At 44.0% G+C, this 20,627-nt stretch overlaps 2 protein-coding genes across 5 annotated transcripts in view; both read right to left on the reverse strand.

Annotated features, from left to right (window-relative positions):
- dync1h1 (dynein, cytoplasmic 1, heavy chain 1) overlaps positions 1–15,417 on the reverse strand; it is a 32,499-nt gene extending 17,082 nt beyond the window's left edge. The window contains exons 1-34 of the mRNA XM_086127566.1: positions 15,051–15,417; positions 14,127–14,214; positions 13,846–14,019; positions 13,513–13,768; positions 13,172–13,358; positions 12,574–12,845; positions 11,766–11,993; positions 10,766–11,419; positions 9,905–10,327; positions 9,642–9,821; positions 9,094–9,243; positions 8,863–9,009; positions 8,637–8,777; positions 8,379–8,555; positions 8,157–8,267; positions 7,964–8,083; positions 7,645–7,884; positions 7,411–7,566; positions 7,210–7,323; positions 7,009–7,119; positions 6,712–6,921; positions 6,483–6,629; positions 6,235–6,401; positions 5,980–6,153; positions 4,210–4,564; positions 3,737–3,931; positions 3,158–3,440; positions 2,977–3,077; positions 2,231–2,390; positions 1,902–2,142; positions 1,652–1,835; positions 1,116–1,328; positions 409–647; positions 37–193 (exon numbers count right to left, since the gene is read on the reverse strand). Of these exons, the coding sequence (XP_085983692.1) occupies positions 37–193; positions 409–647; positions 1,116–1,328; positions 1,652–1,835; positions 1,902–2,142; positions 2,231–2,390; positions 2,977–3,077; positions 3,158–3,440; positions 3,737–3,931; positions 4,210–4,564; positions 5,980–6,153; positions 6,235–6,401; positions 6,483–6,629; positions 6,712–6,921; positions 7,009–7,119; positions 7,210–7,323; positions 7,411–7,566; positions 7,645–7,884; positions 7,964–8,083; positions 8,157–8,267; positions 8,379–8,555; positions 8,637–8,777; positions 8,863–9,009; positions 9,094–9,243; positions 9,642–9,821; positions 9,905–10,327; positions 10,766–11,419; positions 11,766–11,993; positions 12,574–12,845; positions 13,172–13,358; positions 13,513–13,768; positions 13,846–14,019; positions 14,127–14,214; positions 15,051–15,300 (7,005 nt within the window). The 5' untranslated portion in view covers positions 15,301–15,417. The remainder of the gene's footprint in view (positions 1–36; positions 194–408; positions 648–1,115; positions 1,329–1,651; positions 1,836–1,901; positions 2,143–2,230; positions 2,391–2,976; positions 3,078–3,157; positions 3,441–3,736; positions 3,932–4,209; positions 4,565–5,979; positions 6,154–6,234; positions 6,402–6,482; positions 6,630–6,711; positions 6,922–7,008; positions 7,120–7,209; positions 7,324–7,410; positions 7,567–7,644; positions 7,885–7,963; positions 8,084–8,156; positions 8,268–8,378; positions 8,556–8,636; positions 8,778–8,862; positions 9,010–9,093; positions 9,244–9,641; positions 9,822–9,904; positions 10,328–10,765; positions 11,420–11,765; positions 11,994–12,573; positions 12,846–13,171; positions 13,359–13,512; positions 13,769–13,845; positions 14,020–14,126; positions 14,215–15,050) is intronic.
- A 768-nt stretch (positions 15,418–16,185) lies between these two features.
- Positions 16,186–20,542, reverse strand: tmem30b (transmembrane protein 30B). Of its 4 annotated transcripts, none has more exons than XM_086127574.1 (8): positions 20,381–20,542; positions 19,810–20,008; positions 19,415–19,522; positions 18,870–18,977; positions 18,615–18,705; positions 18,379–18,516; positions 17,868–18,074; positions 16,186–16,685 (listed from the first exon to the last, which is right to left on the reverse strand). In XM_086127574.1, exons 2-8 carry the CDS (start codon positions 19,996–19,998, stop codon positions 16,507–16,509), a joined length of 1,020 nt encoding a protein of 339 aa, XP_085983700.1. In that variant the 5' UTR covers positions 19,999–20,008; positions 20,381–20,542; the 3' UTR covers positions 16,186–16,506. The 4 variants fall into 4 exon arrangements, with proteins under 4 accessions (XP_085983700.1, XP_085983701.1, XP_085983698.1 ...); XM_086127575.1 differs by having other exon boundaries at positions 20,387–20,518; XM_086127572.1 differs by having other exon boundaries at positions 20,269–20,430.
- Positions 20,543–20,627: the final 85 nt, after the last annotated feature.

Here is a 20,627-nt window from a genome sequence, read left to right on the forward strand (position 1 = left end):
AGAGAAGAGGAATGAGATAAGAGGAGGTGCTGTTACATTTGGCGGCAAGCTGAGACGCTCTCCATTGGGCAGCGTGAGTAGCTTATTGTCGTCCAAGACCGAGTTGAGATTTTCAACCCACTCGGGATCGACGTCTCCGTCAAAGATGATCCATTGCCGCTTCTGCAATTCACCTCTCACGTTGTCAATGATCCTGGATTTCAAAGAAAGACGTTCAAAACCACTCAGACATCTTCATCATGACCTCCCACCTACTTCCATTTCTAACGCTTATCGGATTATAAGACGTCGGCTTTGGAGAAAATTGAATGCCTTTAGGTGTGCCTTATAGTGTGGAAATACTACATTAAAATGCTAAATTACTCCATGACAACCTCCCCAAACATTTTATCATGAGCAAACACTCACTTCCTGAGGATGTGCGTGAACAAGCCATCGGTCCATTCGCGCGTGTTGGGGTCCAGGGTTCCATACAGGTGGTCCTTACTGATGGCTTTGGGGTCAATGATGTGAGCCACCCCCTCAACACCCTCCAGCCTCTCCAGGGCTTTGAGGAGCACCCTCCACGCCATGGTCTTTCCACTCCCTGATGGTCCCACCATCATGAGACCGTGGTTGATTTGTGTGATCTGGTACAGTTGCAGCACCTACAAATATGTTTGAATGACACATTTTCAGAAGACAACATAGAAACTAGAGCGCCTGATATACGTGAATGTGACAATGTTATAGCGCATGGTATTTTTCTACTTTCAGTCTTTATTGTTGCTGTGCTAGTGAAGTGTTTCATAAGGCGTGGTGGAAGATGGACTCTCTCCAGGGGTGTGCAAAAGAATCCCTGAATTCAACGTTTAAACTTTGCATAATCCAGGGCCTTAATTCTTATTTTAATAAATTACTGTAAAATACAATGCAATACATTTTAATTGAATCATTCACACGTTTATTATTGTCTCATATTCAACCATAGTGTTAGTTTTCAAACTCTTCATACCTTTACAGTGGCTTACAATAATTTGAAATACGCATTATGAATAAATCTCCTGCCGACTGTTTCTCCTTTACAAATCGTCAAAGGGTCATTAGGGATGAAGTGTGGCATTCTTTGCGCTCACCTTCTCTACCCACATGCTGCCCACGTCGTCACCATCGCCATAAGTGAGGTACATCTCTTTGCAGACCTTCTTCAGCTCTTCCCTCAGTGCAGTCATCTCACCACGCATGTACTGCACGCCAGGGAAGACGTCAGACAGCAGGCTGAACAGAAGAGGAATGTCCTCGGCCACCAGCTTGGGCACCATGGTCTCACACACACTCTGAATCAGAATCTACAACAACAAAGGCAAATGGCAGAATGACATCAGCACTGGGTTCATACATTATGCAGTGAAAATAAACAGGCTTTAATTAATTTACAGGGGATGTCAACCCCAACATTTTCTTTACAATGTTCTATGCGCCTTCATGAGTCAAAACATTGCATTCTGATTCATATCGCGTTTGTGGTATATGAGTTAAGCAACAAAATCCACCCACTTTTAGCGACCTCACGGGGCGGCCATTTTCTGACAAATACAGGTGGATTTCACTGCTTAACTCATATTTGCCATACACAATATTAAAATAAAAATGAAAACATCAACCGCCTTACCTCTTGCTCAGGGAGGTTCTCTGCAATCTCATTCTCATCAACGACCTCCCCGCGTTCAAGCTTTTCCCTTTTGATCTTCTGGATGCGTTCGCGCTTCACGTTACCAGCGCTTATGAGCACGCTCTTGAGAGCTCGGAGGCCAAAATCGTAGTGACTCTGGGATGACAACTGCTCGTCACACAGCCTGAAAAGGAAGAAAATATCAATAACCAAGGTCTCTGGAAAGCAATTGAAAAGTACTACTTCTTACTTGAAGAAGGGTACGATCTTCTTGGCGAGGATCTCGGCTGTGCGGAAGCCTTGAGAGTAGAGCATGACCTGGGCGATGAGCTGGCGGTCCGGCTTGGTCATGGCCAAGCTGCGGAAGAGCTTCTTCAAATTGTCGGGCAGGTTGGATCGGCCTGCGTAGCCAGGATTCATGGTGATGAAGATGGCCATGTCCGGGCTCACCTTCACCTGCTTGTTCAGAAGCTCTGTGGTGACAGGCACACCTGAAGGGATGACAAGAGATATACTTTATAGTGGGCCACTTTGAAGTTGTCCCCCCTCACTTTTTATTGATTTTGGATGTTTCCATACTTCTGTCCCTGTTGGGGTTGCTGTGTTCCCTCAAGGCCACCTGGATGTACTGGACTTGCTGGGAGACGGCAGACAGCATTCTCTCCTCCAGACGATTGAACTCGTCGAAACAGCCCCAAGCGCCAACCTGACACAGTCCCACAAAGATACGACCCATGGCCTAAAGGGAAGGAGAGAAAACAAAAAGGTAATGGTTATGCATCTACATCATCGACACAACTTTTTATATATATTAGGGTGCCATATAACCGTGGTACCACTAGTCGTGCGTCAAATGGTACACAAAGAATCACTGAATTCAATTTTCAAATTGTGCATGTTACGGAGGATGACATTTTTTGATAACTGTCCAATACATTTGTCAAGTACACTTTAGTTGTATTTGGGATTGCAGCTATTGAATATTTTCGTATTCAGATATCCTACTGAATTTTTTTTGAGTTATTTGAGTGGATATTTTGACATTTCCATAAAATAATAAGTATAACGTTTTGCCTCCCCAAAAGTGAATTCATACTCACAAAAACTAAAAATCTTAATTGTACATTTTTATTCTCGTCATTGTGGTCCTAATAATTAGAGCCACAACAACCAGAAAAAAGTTCCAGTAATGCAGTGTTGTACAAAAAACAGAGGGTCAATATATGCATGGGCACATACAAGAGTGGTGGAGGGATGAATAGCAGCGCATAGTATGGTTATAGATAACGTGTCTAACAATCTGACAAAAAAATCATGTGGTGTACCTGGAAGTCAAAAGTCTCATCGCAATTGAAGACCAAGACAAAGCGACCAAGCTGGTGACCCAAAGCTTTCACGGACTCTGTCTTCCCTGTGCCAGCGGGACCTTGAAAACACAGAATTATTGAGATTAGTTGAATCCCAGTTCTTAACAAATGCTTAGCTGTAATCAAAAAGCAATCTTACCAAATGGTGACCCTCCGAGGCGAGCCTCCAGAGCTTGAGTCATGGTCAGGTAGCAGCGGTCGGTCAGCGGCGTCTGGACGAGCTTATCCTGGACGCCCAAGTATTCAAAGCCGTAGTTGAACTTGGCGTTAGCCATCTGGATGGATAGCTGCTGCAGCACATCTGTCTGCTTGGGGTCGAAGTAGAAGCGCATTTGACTGAGCCACTCGAAGGATTTGGGGTTGTCTATTTTGTTCTTGATCAAAGTCCTGGTCACATCACGTTGGTGCACCAGCTCTGTGATCTGATTGGAGGACAGTGGGGGGGGGCAGATGTTAGACGATAATCTTAAAACAGTGGTACAGAGACTTATGAGTTGAATTTGCTCAGTGAACTTCGTTGAAATAATCTGTTCCAGCACCCTCAAAACGTTTTTTGTGTCATCTTTTTCAGAGCAGAAAAGCACTATTTTATATATATTAAAACCATTTTATATATAATACAATTGTTTCTTTAATTGTAATTAAGTACTTCAGGAAAAGCAAAAGCTTCTAGTGTGATAATAAATAAACACTTGAAGATGTTTTCTTTTTCCCTGACCAAGTGTTCTAGTTTCCTCCTGCGAAGCGGAGGTTGCTCCATCAACACGGTGTCAGCTAGCACGTTGAGCGTGGCCTCCACGTTTGACAGCACCCCCTGAATGGGGCTCATGTCCCCGCCGCCGGAGACTGTCGTCAAGGCAGACTCGATGTTCTCGGACCAGGCGATTTGGGTGGACAGCACCACCAGCTGGGCCTGCGAAGAGCAAAGGCGAAGAGGTGAAAATAAGTCTGCGATCGTCGGATTACCAATCAATCATTCAAAAGTCAATGACGTGCACCTGCTCTTCAGAGTCCCGACTAAGACCACATCACTGTTTTGTTTTATAAATGATTTAGAGATTTTAAGCTACTTGCAATCATAAAAATCCTTCTCATCACATGTTAACATTTTTTAAGACTTAAGGATCCTCAGAAAGCCTGAGTCTTTGAACAGCTACTCAAAACAAGAGACGTGAACAGCATGAATCCAACCTGATAACGATCGATCCAGTTGATGTACTGGTTCAGGTCGACAGCAGTGCCCTGGTTGAAGCCTGTGACCTCCGTGACAGACTCTGCCAGCAGCTTAGCCAGAGTCACCCTCATCTCCTTCTCTACCAACGTGAGCCACTCGTTTATCTTCGGGTGTTGCGTGATGGAGACGGGCGTCTTGTAGACGACTTCCTCGCCCTCTCGAGATGATATGCCCAACACCTCGGTGTTGTCGTCATTGAGCAAGATGCTGGAGACGCCGGCGAACATCTTTTTAAAGTGCTTCTGCAGTTTGGCCACATTCTTGCTGTTGCCAATAATCTCCAGCAGGTCCTCATCTCCCACAAAGTAGAATCTGGAAGTAGCAGTTTCAAAGAGATGATTTGTTTGAAATGAAAGTTAACAGTACGGCCTATGTGACCATGTCAACCGAGAGGAAGCAGCTACTAATTTACTCAGCACCTGCAACGTTATATTCAGCAAATTTTCGGAGCCCTCAAGCGACTATTTTCACAAAACTAAATGAGCAATAAATGGAGCAACTTTTGTGGTACAGCTGGAGACTCTGACCCTCCGCGGACAGACTGAAAATGACTCGCGCTTGGGCAAGTGATATGATACAGGATTGTTGCAGTTCCTCGACAATGACAGATTTAGGAGCCTCGATTCTCGACCATAGGTGGGGGAACTTGAGGGCCAGCTATGTAAATTACACCTTCTGGTTCGTGACAATGAAATTTGTAGCAAAATCAAATGCAGTACTTCGCTGCAACCAGTAGAGGTGCTGCTGATTGAGTCTTAACTACATTGATATTTAATTAAAGAAGGACTACATGGCATCAGTTATGGGAAGTGAACTGGCTATCGCCAAACCCCTATTAGCATTCTTATGCTCAGTACACAATTCTATGTGATCTAAAATTCATATAATTTACAATTTCGGCCTTTTGGTCACCTCACCACTGAAAGATTTCAAGCTTAGGCTACCGCCTAAATGCAATATGTTGCACCGCAGCTAGCATCAACGGTTGCAGTGCAAGCAAGGTTATTTGGTCTCAGTAACTGACTGAAAGGGAGAAGAAATATCAGTGCCGACACTGATCTCGTACTGTTGAATCAGATTTCCCAATCGCCCGGCTGTTTTCCTGTCACTGCGCCAAAGCAAAGCCGCTGGACAACCGGCTGAACTCATTTTACAAAAGGAGTCGTCTGGCTCTCTTTCTTTGATGAAGGCACACACAAGCGAAGCACAAGGCTTTGTTCTTAATGTTGGTTTTAGCATTCTGACTCCACAGATTTCTTCTTCTTGATTTTTGTTCACAGGTGACAACAGTTTGAGAGAGTGCTTACGACATCTCAAGGATCTAAATGGAACTGCAACAACTGTTTAAATTCACGTCGCCTGTTGGGTTGTTTATTCCCAGGCTTGAGACTGCTCCTTTTTTTCCCTCAGCATATGCAATTAAGAATATCCTCTGGTTATGTTCGTGCAAGTGCATGTTTTAAGACTTTGTTGGTCTGGCGCATGCGTGGGCGGTGTGCTGAAATGCATTCAGTCTGCATGTACTGAATACCAGTGATAAATTATCTCTTCCACCCCTTCATACCATTTATGATAGATGGAAACACCACCAACTCCATAAAAGAGTGTGAAAATATCCTGAACGGCCACATTGAGTCAACCTTAATGTGGCCTTTCAGGATATTTTCATGCCCAAATATGCTTAATGTTTTTGTTTTTTTTCATTCTTCTTCTTCAATTGAGTTTACCTTGGAAATGAGGATCTTTCCCTCTCCAAGTATTCTCCCAGGGCTTTCTGGATTTTTCCCAGAAGGTCAGCCAGCCTCTCCAGGGATCGCTGCACCCCTTGTATGTTCAGCACATCCATCACCAGCGGAGACTTGGTCACTTTCTTCATCAGAGCCAAAAACTCAGTGCTGATACTATAAAATAAATAATTTGGAGTCAGGTTACATTTGCAGCTGTTGACTGCTAGTAGGAAATGAAGGGAATTATTCGTTAACCTCTGGAATCTCTGAGTTTCTACAGGTAGCAGATGTTTGATGTCGGCACTGCCCGTGAAAATGCCCTCCAGGTAAACCCATCGACGCTGGACATCGATCCAGACGTCAAACAGAGCCATAATGCGATTCAGTTTGTCCTCCCAACTCAGAGCATCTTCCTCAAAAACCTAAGAAAAAAATGACAAACACATTCTGAATGCAGTTCTGCAGGCAACGAATACATTAAATCTACCGTATATTTTGCTTGCCTTGTAATACGGCGACAACTTCATTGCAGACACGCTGTTGATGTGCTCTTTGACTTTGTTAAAGAGGTCATCCCATCCTCTGATCAGTCGACACTTATTCTGGTAATTCACCAAATCCAGCTCGTAGGAGTTCCACACCTCGCGGATCTGCAGACCAGCCAAGACTTATTAGCAAACAAAAACACCACAGACCTAAAGTGTAATGAACCACTGCCTGTTGCGAGCCCACCTGTTTGAGAAACTCCTCCAGAGCCATCTCTCCCTGGGCAACCAGGAGCACGTCTTTCACCACCATTTCATTCTTCTGCAGATCCACATCCCAGATCTGACCCAGGGTCAGTTCCGACAGCACCCAGTTCACGTGCAGACGCTTCATCAGCTGTTTCCAGTGGCGGTCCTTCAGTGCTTCGGACTTCAGCTCAATCACCAACATGTTCACCTGTTAAAAACAACAAAATAAGGCTTACAATTTAACTGAGCCGTTTTCTGATCACTGTATATTGAGCGTAAAAAGAGCCGCCATGACCTTCAGATATCCCTTAAGCAGCCTCTGGACGTACTCGTAGGAGGCATACTGTCTTAGCCTTGCTTGGAAGTTCTTCAGCTGGTTCAGTAGAGCATCTAGATTTTGGCGAAGCTATAAAGACACAAAAAAAGGGATATGTTAGTACCGGAACATTTGAAGAATAAATATAACAAGGCTTTCTACTTCAGAATTATTTGTTACCTTGCGAGGTTGAACAGACACCCAAGGCTGCTCCTTCATCTGGTCAATCTGCTCCCACACTTTGGAAAGCTCAGACCACACCTCCTTCAGGTCATGCAACTCCTCCAGTGCAACCTACAAATTGGAAAGAACAATTTAATTGGTCACGGCTAATAGAAATGGAAGTGGTTATGGAGATTTTTGGTAGTTATTTAGTCTTACCTGAACCCTCTCCTCACTGCCACTTAGCAGGCCGGTGTCAGTGAGCTCCAGGGCCTCTTTGGCACGGGCACACTTCTCTCTTTCGACCTTCAGACGACCGAAGTTGCCTTCGTAGATGGTTAGAGACTGAAGAGCCTCCTCAGGGCGTAGGTTACCCTGATGAACATTTTTAAAGCATTACTTTTGCTGTTGTTTCACAGTTGGATTTAAACCGAAAGCCCAATGTCATCTTACAGCCACTGGTTTTGTCTTCTCCCAGTCGTTGAGCAGATCAGTGGTGCGGTTTTCTACGGCTTTGTCCTCCTGCACGATCTTCATCTGTAGGTTAGCCACTTGCTGCTGGATAGCCGTGTCCTTGCGCTTCATGATGTCACTGAAGGCGCCCCATTCTCCCTCGATGTTATCAATGTAGAGCCACGATGGCGGGAACTGGAATCTTTGCTTTTCCAACAACCGCTGCCCATTACGGAACAACTAAGAAAGAGAATTTCAATTGAAAACGGCCCTCATCAGTCTTGTTGTGAAAAAAATGTGTGTTAAACTGTCTACTCACGTCCACATTCTTCTCAAATTGCTTTATTTTGCGCTTCAGAGTCTGGACATATGTGATGAAGTTGACAGCATCGGACGTGCTCGCGGTGTCCACGGAATGTTGTTCCAGGTCTTGACGGGACTAAAATCACATTATATCGATCCAATAAAATCTGCGATGCACCTCCAAAAAAAGGGATGTTGTCATAGTTTACCTTGGAGATTTGGGCATGGAAGTCCTGCATGTTCTGACCGAGCATCTGGCCAAATTTGCTGAGGACCTCTTTGTGCCATGAGTCATACTTCAAATTCACCTTAGACTGTACCTGTGAAGAATAAAAAAACAAAACATTAAAGCATATTATATTTCGGCAAGAAGGGGTATGTGTAGGATCTGTACGTGTTCATGAAAATAGTAAACAAAAACTGCTCCTTACTTTTCCATAGTCAATGACCGCCGGTCCAAACTCTTTTCTCGTCTCTGCATTGTCAAAGGTTCCGCGGGCTTTGCGGATCTGGACGAGAAGTGCCTGCCACTTAGTGAGGTCCTCACCCAGACGGTTGTAGATGTTCTCAGCCTGCATGTCCCACAAGCACTGGTATTGCAGCCACACCTGGATGGAGACGAGCACAATATGGAAAAGTGAATAAAAGTTGTTGGACGTCGCGTGTTAGTCAGGCTGCGCAATACGTACCTTGACATACTGCTCCACCTCACCGACAATGTCTTCCACTGCATTGTAGGCCTCCTCCAAGGCAGCAGGCCCGTCCGGCATCCTGGTCAGAGCATTGCGGTAGAATTTCTCCTCCTCTGATAACTCATAGTGGACCCCAACCTGGTGAAGAAATATTCAACAAATAATGTGGCATCTTGGCTCGCCTCAGTTGCGTCATAAAGCAATGGACTATTATGTTCCCTACCTGGTATCTCTGGCTCTGGATCCTGGGAAGTGAAAGGATGACCATCTTCCAAGAGAACATCTCTTGGTAGAGCTTGTAGCGACAGTCTTCAATGGGCGGATTCAGGTAGATGACCTGGTTGGTGATCCTGAGCTCATGGATAACATTCTAAAGAAAGGAAATGTTTGGGGTTTTTTAATGAAGGTGTTGCCGGCTATTTTTAGAATTGACTAGATTGTCTATGATGCTGACCTTGATCTTGGGTTCACCCCCTGGTTTGTGGCTCACTTGAGGAGCCTCGGTGTCCATGTCGACATCGGCTTTATCCTCCACTTGGCCGCGTAGCACCTGGGTCCAGGCCTTGAGTCCGGCTTGCAGACGTACTCCGAGGATACGCTCAATCTAACCAAACAAAATAAATTGAGGAGGGAAATGAAAAATCAGAAAAGCACCGTTATCAGCTAATTTGTATATTCTCCCTGTACTTGAATGGGTTTTGTCCGGGTACTCCAATTCAGTTCCACGTTCCAAAAACATGTATGATAGATTAATTGAAGACTAAATGTTCCAAAAGAATGTGAATGTGATTCACTGACAACTTGTCTAATGTGTACCCTGCATCTCGCCCAAAGTCAGCTGGGATAGGCTCCAGCTCCCTGCCAACTCTTATAAAGATGATAGAAAATCAAATGAAATAAAAGAATAAAAAGTCTGGTCTGCGCGTTGAATTTTGCGGCAGAACTCCAAATTGTGCCACTTTTGGGACTATGGAGCCTCTGTTGCATCTGCTCTTAACCTACCTCAATGTCGAGCTTGTTGACCCAGATGGGCAAGTTGGAATAAGAGTGCAAGTTGAGGTCGTCGACAGCTTTTTGGACCCGATTGAGAATTTCCGAGAAGGTCTTGTGGTCAAACATGCAGGTGTCCAGCGAGCGGACCTCCAGATCTATTTTCTCCTCAATTAGCAAAAGGTCATCCACCTGGAAACGTCACATAATACTCTCAGCATTCATCAGTCAGGTTTTTTATAAATGCTTTTTGGGGACATGTTTTCCACACTGACCTTTTCCTGAAAGTTGAAGACCGTCTCAGCTAGCCTCTGAACATAAGGATCTAGCTTGTAGGACTCCCACACCAGAGTGATACCCTCGGTAATGAGTGCCTGGACTTCTTTCTTCAGACCGGCCACGAGAAGGGAGATGGAGGACCTCTCCTCCACTTTCTCACAAGTACGCTCGTAAGTGCGCACGCTTTCGATCAGAGAAATGGCGAACGGGTAAAGCTGGTTGGCTTGATGGGCCTTGTTGACGATGGCCAGCGGCACACGGAAGCTCAGCCACTTCAGGTTGCGCACTTCCTTGGACAGGGTGATGATCTCTGGGAGGAAGTTGACTTTGAGTTTGAGCATATTTCCTGTGCGACCTCGGGCGCGGGTGCTCTCAATGGTGAAGATGCGGCCAGACACTCCGAGGTTACGTTGCTGCACCTGGTATGAGAGACAAAAAAGTAGAGTACATACTATTTAGAAAGAAGCTACCATTACGTTCTGACCACAAGATGAGACCCCCCCCCCCCAAGCTGAAAGTCCTGTGGCTTGAAAACAGTTATGCTGCTTATTTTCCCAATAACATCACATTCTCATTTATTTTTAACTTCTCTACCTCACCAAAATCTTGCTGACTGTTTATGAATTTTTCATTGAGCTTCATGGTGAAGTGTTTTAAGTTTTAAAATCAAATCCACACACATTGAAACATTCTTATCAGCTTTTGCCGACGATGCAGCTTTCAAGGAGAGTGTGGGCGAGGGAGAAGTAAAATAAAGCGAAGATTCAAATCTTGCTCGCAGTTTCAAGATAACATCCTCAAGCTTTATATGAACCTCAGTGACATTTTTTCCTCTATAAACAGCAACTTCTTCGTACCTTGCGCGCCCAGTCGTCGAAAATCTCTTGAGTGTTGAGCTTGGCCCTGAAGCTATCTCCATCCTGCTTCAGCTTGAGCCCCTCCACATGATTCTCCCAGCCCTTACCGAGAACATCCTCCACTCTCTTCATGTATGCCGTCAGCTGCCGGTCGATCTGCTTGGCCCAGATGATGGATCCCGACACGGGAGGCAGGTCTCGCACGTGGCTCATCTTGCACGCCTGGCTCTGCGGGTACTGCACCTTGAATTTGTCGTGGAGTGACTCAATGTCATCCTTCACACGCTGAATGAGCTGCGTTTGGTACTCGCGGATGGCGCCGCGGATGTGCGGGCGCACGAAGAGGGCGTTAAAGCGGGAGAAGATGCGGAACATCTCGTTGGCGTTCTTGGCTGTGCCCAGCTGGTCGCGCAGGCGAGCAGTGATTCGGGTCTCCACGCGGTCGATGCGCTCGTCATATCGCTTCATGGCGGCTTCCCAAGCTTCCACACCCTCCTTGGACACATCCAGGCCATCCACCTCTTTGACATTCTCGTATGCCAGGTTGACCTCCTCGATGGCGTTGGCGTCGGCCGCGTCGAAGAGAACTCCAGCTACCTTCATGTCCTGAGGCTCCACTGTCTCGCCTGGAGCATGCTGCGGCACGGCAGAGACCTGGAAACACACAGATTGACAAAGTCGCGATTAGCTGATTCGTGAAATCATAATCGCGCTCTAATTTGCAGAAAATGAAAAGCTGCAACCTCGAAAATCAAGAGCAAAAGATGAGGTCACTTCACATCCTGATTATTTTTTTCTGGACCAAAAGTCAAAACATTTTATAAAACAAAGATATGCTTCACAATGTGACAACTTTAAATAAGAGTCAGTGTTGCGATGTTGACACTTTTTTTTTTCCTTCATTGCTTCTGGAATGTCCAACCAAACAAAAACACAGTTGCAAACAGTCTCCTTTGAGAATTTAACGACCGTAATGAAAATAGAGACACAGTATGCTTACCTGAGGCCGCAGCACGCGGACAATGACGGCCCTCAGCTGCTCATGCTGCCTCCTGAAGCGCCTCATGTGATCCAGGCGCGACTGGAGCTTCCGATGAGCGGGGCTGAGGCGCCATACCATCTTCAGGTTCTCTTCTCGTTTCCTCTTCACGATGTCCCTCAGGAGCACCTGGAGTTTCTCATACTCATCCTCCCAGGTCTGGAACACCTCAAAGCAGGCCACCATCACCTGTAGCAGAAGAATATATGCTCAACTCCAGCGTACTGGTTTCTAACAATTATTTGTTGTGCTCAGGCCAAAGCAACAAAAGCATTCTTTGGCGCCATCTTGTGGAGCATTGCTGGTGTTAACTTGGAAAGACTGGTTGACAGTGTTTCAAGAAATTTTGTCAAGAAAGTTTGCCTCTCAGCAAGTAAGCCAGTCTAGACTCCTTAGCCAGCATTTAGCGTTGAGTGTAAATGCCAAAAGATTGATTTTAGGATGTGTACTATTTGTGTAAAGTGAGAGTATTTGTTTGTCCATTTCTGATGTCATAACAGTCATTTTGTTTCATATGCCTGTTGCTACAAAGCTTTTGTGATTCATTTTTATATTGTTACAGACCACAGGAAATCAATCAAAAAGGAATACCAGGCCCCATTTCAAATGTTTTGCTTCCAAGTTGTGGTTTCTCTATGCAATTAGAAACCCAATAAAAAGAAAATCAATTAATGGCAGAGCTCAGACAGTGAACCCCCGCTATTTGAGGCATTGTGTTTAGATGGACAACAAAGAGAAGAGACTGACCCCTTCACTGTGCGACACTTACCTTTTCAAATTCCTCGTAGGCGACATGCATCAGCTTTCTGGTGCCCAACACCTTCAAAAGCTGTGAGCTCAAATCCCTGGAGATGGCCTCGACCAGACGCAGGGCTCTCTGAATGGGGTACTTGGTGTTCCTGATCTTCTTCAGGTGGGTGAATATGGCCATCAGAGCCTGGCGGATCTTGTCCAGCTCGGAGGCGGACAGCAGGTCATTAAGGGGGAAGTCTTTCATTAGAGGATTGTAGTCATTGACAGTTTCTACAGCGTGTTTCAGACCTGCAAAGGGAGGAAAAATGTAGTGATTACTCGAGGCGAGGCACGTAAATAAAAAAACAAGTGAAACAGCAGTCTGTTTCTAAGCTCCTCAACTGTTCAGCGAACTTCCTGAACACCTAAGATCTGCTCAAACTGTCGGCTTGAAATCTTTATTGCTCCATTGTTATTAATCGTAAATACTATTTCACTCTTAATTTAATCGTGTTTTTATTGTTTTCTTTTTTGCCTCTGTAAAGCACTATGGATGTGCCTGGTGCATAAGGGTGCCATACAAATAAATCTAGCATGCCTAACGTGGGAAATACCAAAACTTGCTGTCCACTCACCAGTGTCTGTATCGAAACTGACAGTAGCATGGAAACGCTTGCCATGCTTGAGAATGTCAAGCGTGAGCAGAACCTCCGGGCTCTCCCTCTTCTCCTGGATCCTGTTGAGGGCCCGCTCCAGATTGAGCCAGAAACTGATCTCCTGCAGGGCTGTGCCCGACGCCGGGTCACGGTCCAGCTTCGTCACCTGGAAGCAGACGACAGAGGAATAGGGATAAGGGGAGCTCAGTTTAGAAAACATAAAACTCATTGTGAGTATGGGCATGAAGGTTATACATTGAACAAGACCCCCTCAATCATTGGAACCCCCCCCCCCAAAAAAAACCCCCAATGAATCTTACTTTTTGAATCTCCCTGATCCAGCGGTTGACTCCAGACTGGAGCTGGTTCAAGAAGGTGGGGTCCTCCACTTTATCCCCAAAGTCAGTGACTTTGGGTTTCTCGCCGCGCTCGTAGCACTGCTTGGCAATGTTTGTGATGATGGGGTGGATGAGCAGACTGATCTCCGGGATCTCGATATTCTGCTGCAAGTGCAGGAGGCCCATCTCCAGCTCTGCGATCTTCTTTTCCACGGAAGGCGCCATTTTGTCCCCGTCTCTGCAGAGGAATGAAAGCATGAGCTTGGCGCACATTCAAGGGAGTGTCAGGAAATGGAGTAAGGTGGAATTAATTACCTGTCTGCCTTTCCGGACTCACGGATGTACGACTTGAAAAAGGGAGCAACAGCGTTGCTGATGAACGAGTGGAGAGTCTCATAGGGAGAATCCTCACTCAGCGTCAAGACGCGGACTTGGGTCGAAATGGGTTTGTCTGCATCAATGACGCCCGTCCTCTTGATAAGAGCCAAGCTGCAGGAGCAAAGTATGTTTGTGTTAAACAGGGCTTTCCAGGAATTTTCAAAGTTTGCAGTTACAAAGACAAAACAAATAGAAATGACTTTTCAATACAGGTTTACCTGTTGGACTTGAGCCCATAGTGTATGTCGATGCTGATGTTGTAAGTGATGCACTCCTTCTCTTCCTCTCCTTCGTCGCCAACATCCTCTGGGGAAACATGACATTATCAATAGCCTTTTATTCTGAGGCTAAGGACCACCTAGCCGGAAGGAAACTGAATAGAATGTCTTCATTGATACGTGCTGACTCACATGACAACAGCATGACTCTCAAAAATTAGAATGATTCGAATCTTGTCATTAATATTTTGCGCGTATGTGTGTTAGGGCAAGTGGTCCCCAACCACCGGATGAAAGCAAGCAATCAATCTTTTCATCAGTCACATTTGCAAGGGCTGATGCCCTGCTCATTTTCCATCTCTCCCTGCTAGAACACACCTGATTCATGGGATCTGCTCATCACCAAGCTCTGAGGAAGCAAGATAACGATTCTAGTCTTTTGAATTAGGTGCGTTGCAGCAGGGAGAGATGGCCCCCGAGGACCGATTTTGGACACCCCTGTCTTAAGTACATTTCAGTCTTTTTTTAGCAGAACAACACGAACTGAATCGGTACTTCTACTTTTAGCAGGATATTTTGTTCCAAAGGTATTTGTACTTCTACTTGATTACAGGTTACTATTACAACCTCTTGGAAAATTGTGCAGATAAATCGTTTTCCTGGATGCAGATTGGCTGCTAAACAGTAAAGGTACAATGCTGGTTTCCCTTCAATATGGATGAGCATGTCTGCGCAATCTGAGTTTAAATTTCAAACTTTTTTTTTCACCATCAATTCTGCACCACCACCGAAATACAGTACTCAAATGTATCGTTTATTGTGGCTGCGGGTTTTACGGAAGAACGGAACGATGAAAATTGATGGGCCACTGGCTATAGCCGGGCTAGCAAGATTAGCCGCCCAAGAATGACGAAGAGATTTTACCTTTGAGCGCGCTTCTCTCCACCAGGATAGTATGGACCTGAGGGTCGCCCAGGAATTTCCGCATCTGCTCTACGGTGCTCTTCTCCTCCAGGGAGGTTTCCAGGGAGGCAGGGGCCTCGCCGCCATCTTCCAGGAGCAGCGGAACGAGCTTGCGAATGTGCTTCTGGAGCACCGAGGCGTCCGCCACTGTGTGAACGGCCGATACCTCCATGGAGCCGCTGTTATCTTCGCCCCCACCTACGTCTGACATCTTGCGAAGCGGTCTGCGACCACCGCTAAACACCGAACGACGAACAAAAGAAACACGTCTGGCTGTGGTTGATTTTGTCTCGGGTCATAAACTGGGTGCCGCTGTCAAATCGCACACGTCGGACGTCAGATTTATTCGAGCGATGGATTGTGGTACTTGCTGTTCAAAGGGGGAAGATTTACATCGAAGTTTGCCTCATTAAAACGTCATTACCCAGAATGCACTGGACAGACGCTGATTATTTTCGTCGACGTGTATGACCGCTAGGGGGAAGAAGGGAGATGTCTCGTTTTCATTGTTAGTCCACTGTGAGTCATCAGATTTTTCTTTATTCTATCACATTTTTAGACCTTAAAATGTATAAAATTATTACATAAAATATTGCACGTTTAATGTTTTGCACTGAGTTTTTAATTTTAAGCTCAACACACTATTATTGACATTGATTTCTTTCATTTTAAGATGAACACACTTAAGTTTGAATTTTTGAAAGATTTTTTTATGGTGAACAATTCTTTATAAATTTGATCGTTGAAAGAAAAAAAGAATCAGTGCTGAAAATTCAAATTCAAACCCTGACAGCACAAATGTACTTCCATACTGCAAGGGCTTGTTAAACTGTTTTTAGTACAAATGTAAAACATGAATTTAGACCGACTAAGATGTACGACATGACATAAACTTGGAGGCATTGAAGCGTTAGGGGAAAAAATGCGTGCAACCAATACAACATTTGGACTAAACAGATGCAAGCTTCATGCAACAATCATGAAAAAAAATAAATAAATAAAAATACAGGCTTGAAACTAACTGAAAATCCACGTCACCACCCCCCCCCCCCCATTTAATTTATGGGAAATTATGTAGGAAGTTCAAGCTTTAGGAGACTTTTCCATTGTTTTATTGCATAAATATTAACATGAAGCAAAACACAAAAAAAAATGTACAGCCTTGATTGAAATTCCAATTCCTGTATTTACATCATCCGTTTACTGTATTAAATGTAAATGTACTAATGTAATTCTGTCAATGTATAAATGGTTGTTAATTTAAAAAAAGAATCCTATGACGTAAAATGAAAATGACGAAGAAATAAAACACAGCAACAAACAAATAAACCTGAGACAAAAACTCTCTTGAGTTATGAAGTTAATCTATCCATCTATCCATCTATCATCTGAACCGCTTATCCTCACGAGGCTTTGCTCAGTCCTCCTCTGGGAACTTGAATTTGGCGTAGACAATGAGCATGACCACTGACATCACGACGCACAGCGTGCCGATCACCAGGTAGGCAATACCCAGGAATTCGTTCTTGCCCCCCATCCATGACACGTTGCTGAACACCACCATCTTTCTGCCGCTGAAACTCAGCACTGGGTAGTCTGGGAGGGGGATGAGGGTTAAGAAAATACAACAGTGGGGATACACAATATAACCCTTCTTTTCGCAGCTCAGAAATTACTGTTAAATATGATCTGACATCCAACCTGTTCTATTACAAACCAGAACAAATTATGTGAAATAAAGGGAACACTTAGCTTCATGCTAAAGAAAAAAAAAAAAAGAAAAACAAGTGAAACACCATTGACATAATAACAGTTAGCATCAATAGTCAAGGATTTACACGCGACGGATATTTACACACGTACACCAATAATACTCACAAGCATCTATTCTTTATCGTCCATGAGAAAATGCTAATATTTTTGCCTCTGACTGAGTTACTTAAAGTAGAAGTAGAAGTATAGTTCTTCTTTTTATGTCTTGATGACTGGATGTAGTGTCTCCTGGTGGCCAAGGCAGCCACATCAGAAGGAATGTCACGATTTATTAGATTGCAGCATTAAATTCTATCATAAACTGTTAAATTGTTTACAATCTATTGTACTATGTTATTACTCTATATTTTTATAAAGTACAACATTATAGAATATTTTTAATTATGAAAAAACCCAAACAGCAAAATTGGGGGGAGGGGGGTGCTGGAATGAATTAATTTCCCGTCCTTTCAGGAGTGGTCATGGAACAAATGTCAACCTGTATTTCAATGTACCATTTTACCTAAAATTGTAACCGTCATAAAACCTTGAACTGTATATTTTAATGCCGTCGCGCAGTTGAAGCTCAGGGTTTCGATCTCTACTCTCCTTGTATGTATAGGTTTTCTCCAGATACTCATGCTCAACTTGAAGGTTCCACTTAAATGCCTAGGCCCTAGTCTATTTACATTTAAAAAAAACATACCCCCCCCCCCCCCCTCATTGCACTCATTCTGAATGTGTAAAAACAGTGCCTTGACCAACCTGTCAAACAGGTTAGGCGGACACTTTCAAGAGCACACACCTGTGTGTTCTGCTTGTTCTCTTAAAATGTAAAAACAGCATGATCCTAAACCTGATGTGCATATTCATTTAATTAAACCATTGTACGGTACTTATGTAGAAAAATGAGTATTAAACTGCTGTCTACATGTCACTGACATTTTGATTTTGGTAGCTGAATCCTGTATCCCAATCATACATCCATTAAAAACAATTCCGAATCTGTTAAACGGACAAGGATACTGTAAGCGATTTCCAGAGAGTAGTTTCCTGCTGGCAGGCCATTGGCGTAGTCCCCCTCGGTGATCCGCCGGTAAAGTTTGCGGAAATCCGGCAGCGCGGCCCTTCGCATCCACACCAAGAAATCTTGGTTGATGAAACCATTGTTGGCAGGGTCAGAGGGGTCCAGCTCATAAGCTGGTCTGGGCCAAAACAACGGCTTCACGGTGCCTGTAAGTCAGTTTAAAAAAACACACACAATTAGTAATCATCCAGCCATTTTTGACAGTGCTTGACCTCATCAGGGTCATGGGTGAGCTGCGAGAGAAAGGCAGAGCTCAAACAGAAATTATGGAACAACAAAGGAATGTGAAAGAATTCATTCCAGGGTCAAACTGTTTCCATCATAAAACCGGTTTAATTGTAGGCACATTGTTAACTGCCATGAAAGTGTGAATTATAATTGATCCACTCTTTCTTTTAAAAACATTAAAAAGAACGAAAAAAAACCAGGAACACAGTAGACTTTACTTACCATTGAATGCATTCCTCAGGGGTGTGACAGTGGGGTTTCTAAACTTGATGTTGTAATCGGTCCACCAAGCGATCCCTTTCCCATCCAAGGGCACCTCCTTCTGCTGGCCGTTCACAATCTGGAACAGCCTGAACGTGTCTTCCGGGAACCAAAGAAATACAGGAATGAATAAGGAATCTCATGACACAGGAAAAAAAAAGGAGCTCAGGATAAAGCACACACACACACACACACACCGTTAAACATGCTGTTTGCTACCGAGCCACACGGCACAATCGGGCGCTTGTTGCGGTCATATCGATACGGCTCGCACTGATCGTAGGGTTCCTTTGGAAAAGACCAGAGAAATAACAAGACTCAGATGATTACTAGAAATGATAATGTATTGCCATATAATGCAGAAACGAGTGATGGGGAAATCAAAAGCCCTCTGCCAAGAAACTGTGTCCTGATTTGATTTTAGTAAACCACCTGGCAGTGTTTTAGCTCACCTTGAAGTAGGACAAGTCTCCATAAAGCTGGCCGTCATCTCTGGAGACACCGTACCGTCTGTAGTTCTGGAAATAGTTGGACAAGCCGTAATAAAAGAACACCGGCCCCTGTCCGAGACAAGATCACAAAGGGAAAAAAAAAACACTCAAGGGTCAGAAGTAGGAGTTTGACTTTGTATTGCTAACATATAGCAAGATAGCAACCTGAGTGCAGAAATCACTTAGACAAAAATAAAAAGATTTTGCACTTTGCCCTTTTGTTGATTTGACTATGACTACATTTGAAATGATAATGGCTAAAAAGCTAACAGTGGTCATGCTAACTTCCAGCGAGATTTAGCTTTGGTATGTGCTGACTCTCATTGAACATGATGTGACCTGTACTCAGAGTGTGTGCACAATGGTGCAACCATGATTATATCCGTTCTTTATTTTTGCTTGCCCTTCACATGAATATTTATTTTTTTAACTAAATTGTTTTGGTTGTAGGTCATATTAATGGTGGAAAAGGTTTTTTACATCTACAGTATAATAGTCGAGGGCACCTCAAACAGGCTGTTGATCGAGAACTGTAGTGTGCAAACACAGTCCTGCTTGTCAGGGTCCGAGCACTGAAAGCATGGTGAATTCTGCTCCGTGCCCGTGTAATCAAGCTGCAGGAAAAAGAGAAAACACATAAAAGACATATCTTAAATGTTGACGAACCACATTACTAACATCATACCTTTGAAAGGTCAACGGCCTGGCTATCAGTTTCATTACATTTACATCATGTGTTTTTTATTTTTGTAAAGTGTCCTTGGGTGTCTTGAAAGGTGCTTATAAATAAAATGTATTATTATTATTATTATTATTATTATTTAGGCTAAAATGATTCCAAAAGCAAAGTGGACGCAGAAAGCCCTACATAGAGCCCAGGGGGGTAAAACTGAGCCTCTACCTCCAGTACTTGGATGTTGCGAGAGGTGATCAAGAGGGCAACGCCGATGCCGATGAAGGCCAGACCGATGAGGACAAACCCAGGGATGACGATGCCGGCGGAGAGCATGGGCTGCCACGCTGGGAGCCTCTGTTGAGTGAAGGCAGTGTTGTCAGGCCGGTTGGGCGACTCATTCTCCTCCTTTACCATTCTCCTGGCGCTGTGAAGCAAAATGAAGATCATACTTCTGTTTATATCTTACATTACGTGTATTCAGATGTTGTCTTACTTAATCAAGCAAGTTTTAATTCGGATATCTGTTGTTTTATTTACTTTTTTAAAAAAAAGTGTTTTTCTCGAATATAGAATTGCAATACAACGACTACTTCCTGAAATACTACCAAGCATTAGCCGTACCCTCAGCTAATTCAATCACACAGACAATCAACCGCTTAGAAGGAATCGATCATATTTACTTACATGTTAACAATTTTAGCGTGTACTTACACCTGACACAGCGACGACTTAAATAGCGAAATAAAAAAGAAAAACAACTATTTTTGGAGTTGGCGTGCTCCACACAGCGGCTCACCTTTACCTTCCTTCAAGTCTACAGCCCCGCCTGTTGGTATCCTTGTTATGACGACACCGTGAGTAGGGCAGACCTGAGATCAGTCTGACAACGATATATATCGCTGAAAAAAAGTAGCAAAATACAGTACTTAGTCTTTCCGAAAGAACTGGATCTGTATTTATTTTCAGTATCTGCTACTAGACATAAGAAAGCTCCCAAAACATTACTTATTTTTATTTTTTATTACATTTTTACTCATACCCCT

Source organism: Hippocampus guttulatus, chromosome 13 (assembly GCF_054856545.1).
Source record: "Hippocampus guttulatus isolate MCC_2025c chromosome 13, RoL_Hgut_1.0, whole genome shotgun sequence".
Lineage (NCBI taxonomy): Eukaryota > Metazoa > Chordata > Actinopteri > Syngnathiformes > Syngnathidae > Hippocampus > Hippocampus guttulatus.

Bases quoted from the DNA above. Each gene is read 5' to 3' on its own strand.
- tmem30b (XM_086127574.1), bottom strand. From the start codon at position 19,998: ATGGTAAAGGAGGAGAATGAGTCGCCCAACCGGCCTGACAACACTGCC. The intron at 18,978-19,414 runs GTGCCCTCGACT...TGTCTCGGACAG, and splicing joins CGATCAACAGCCTGTTTGAG to GGGCCGGTGTTCTTTTATTA. The intron at 16,686-17,867 runs GTATCCTTGTCC...TCCCCCTCCCAG, and splicing joins CTCTCTGGAAATCGCTTACA to ACTACCCAGTGCTGAGTTTC.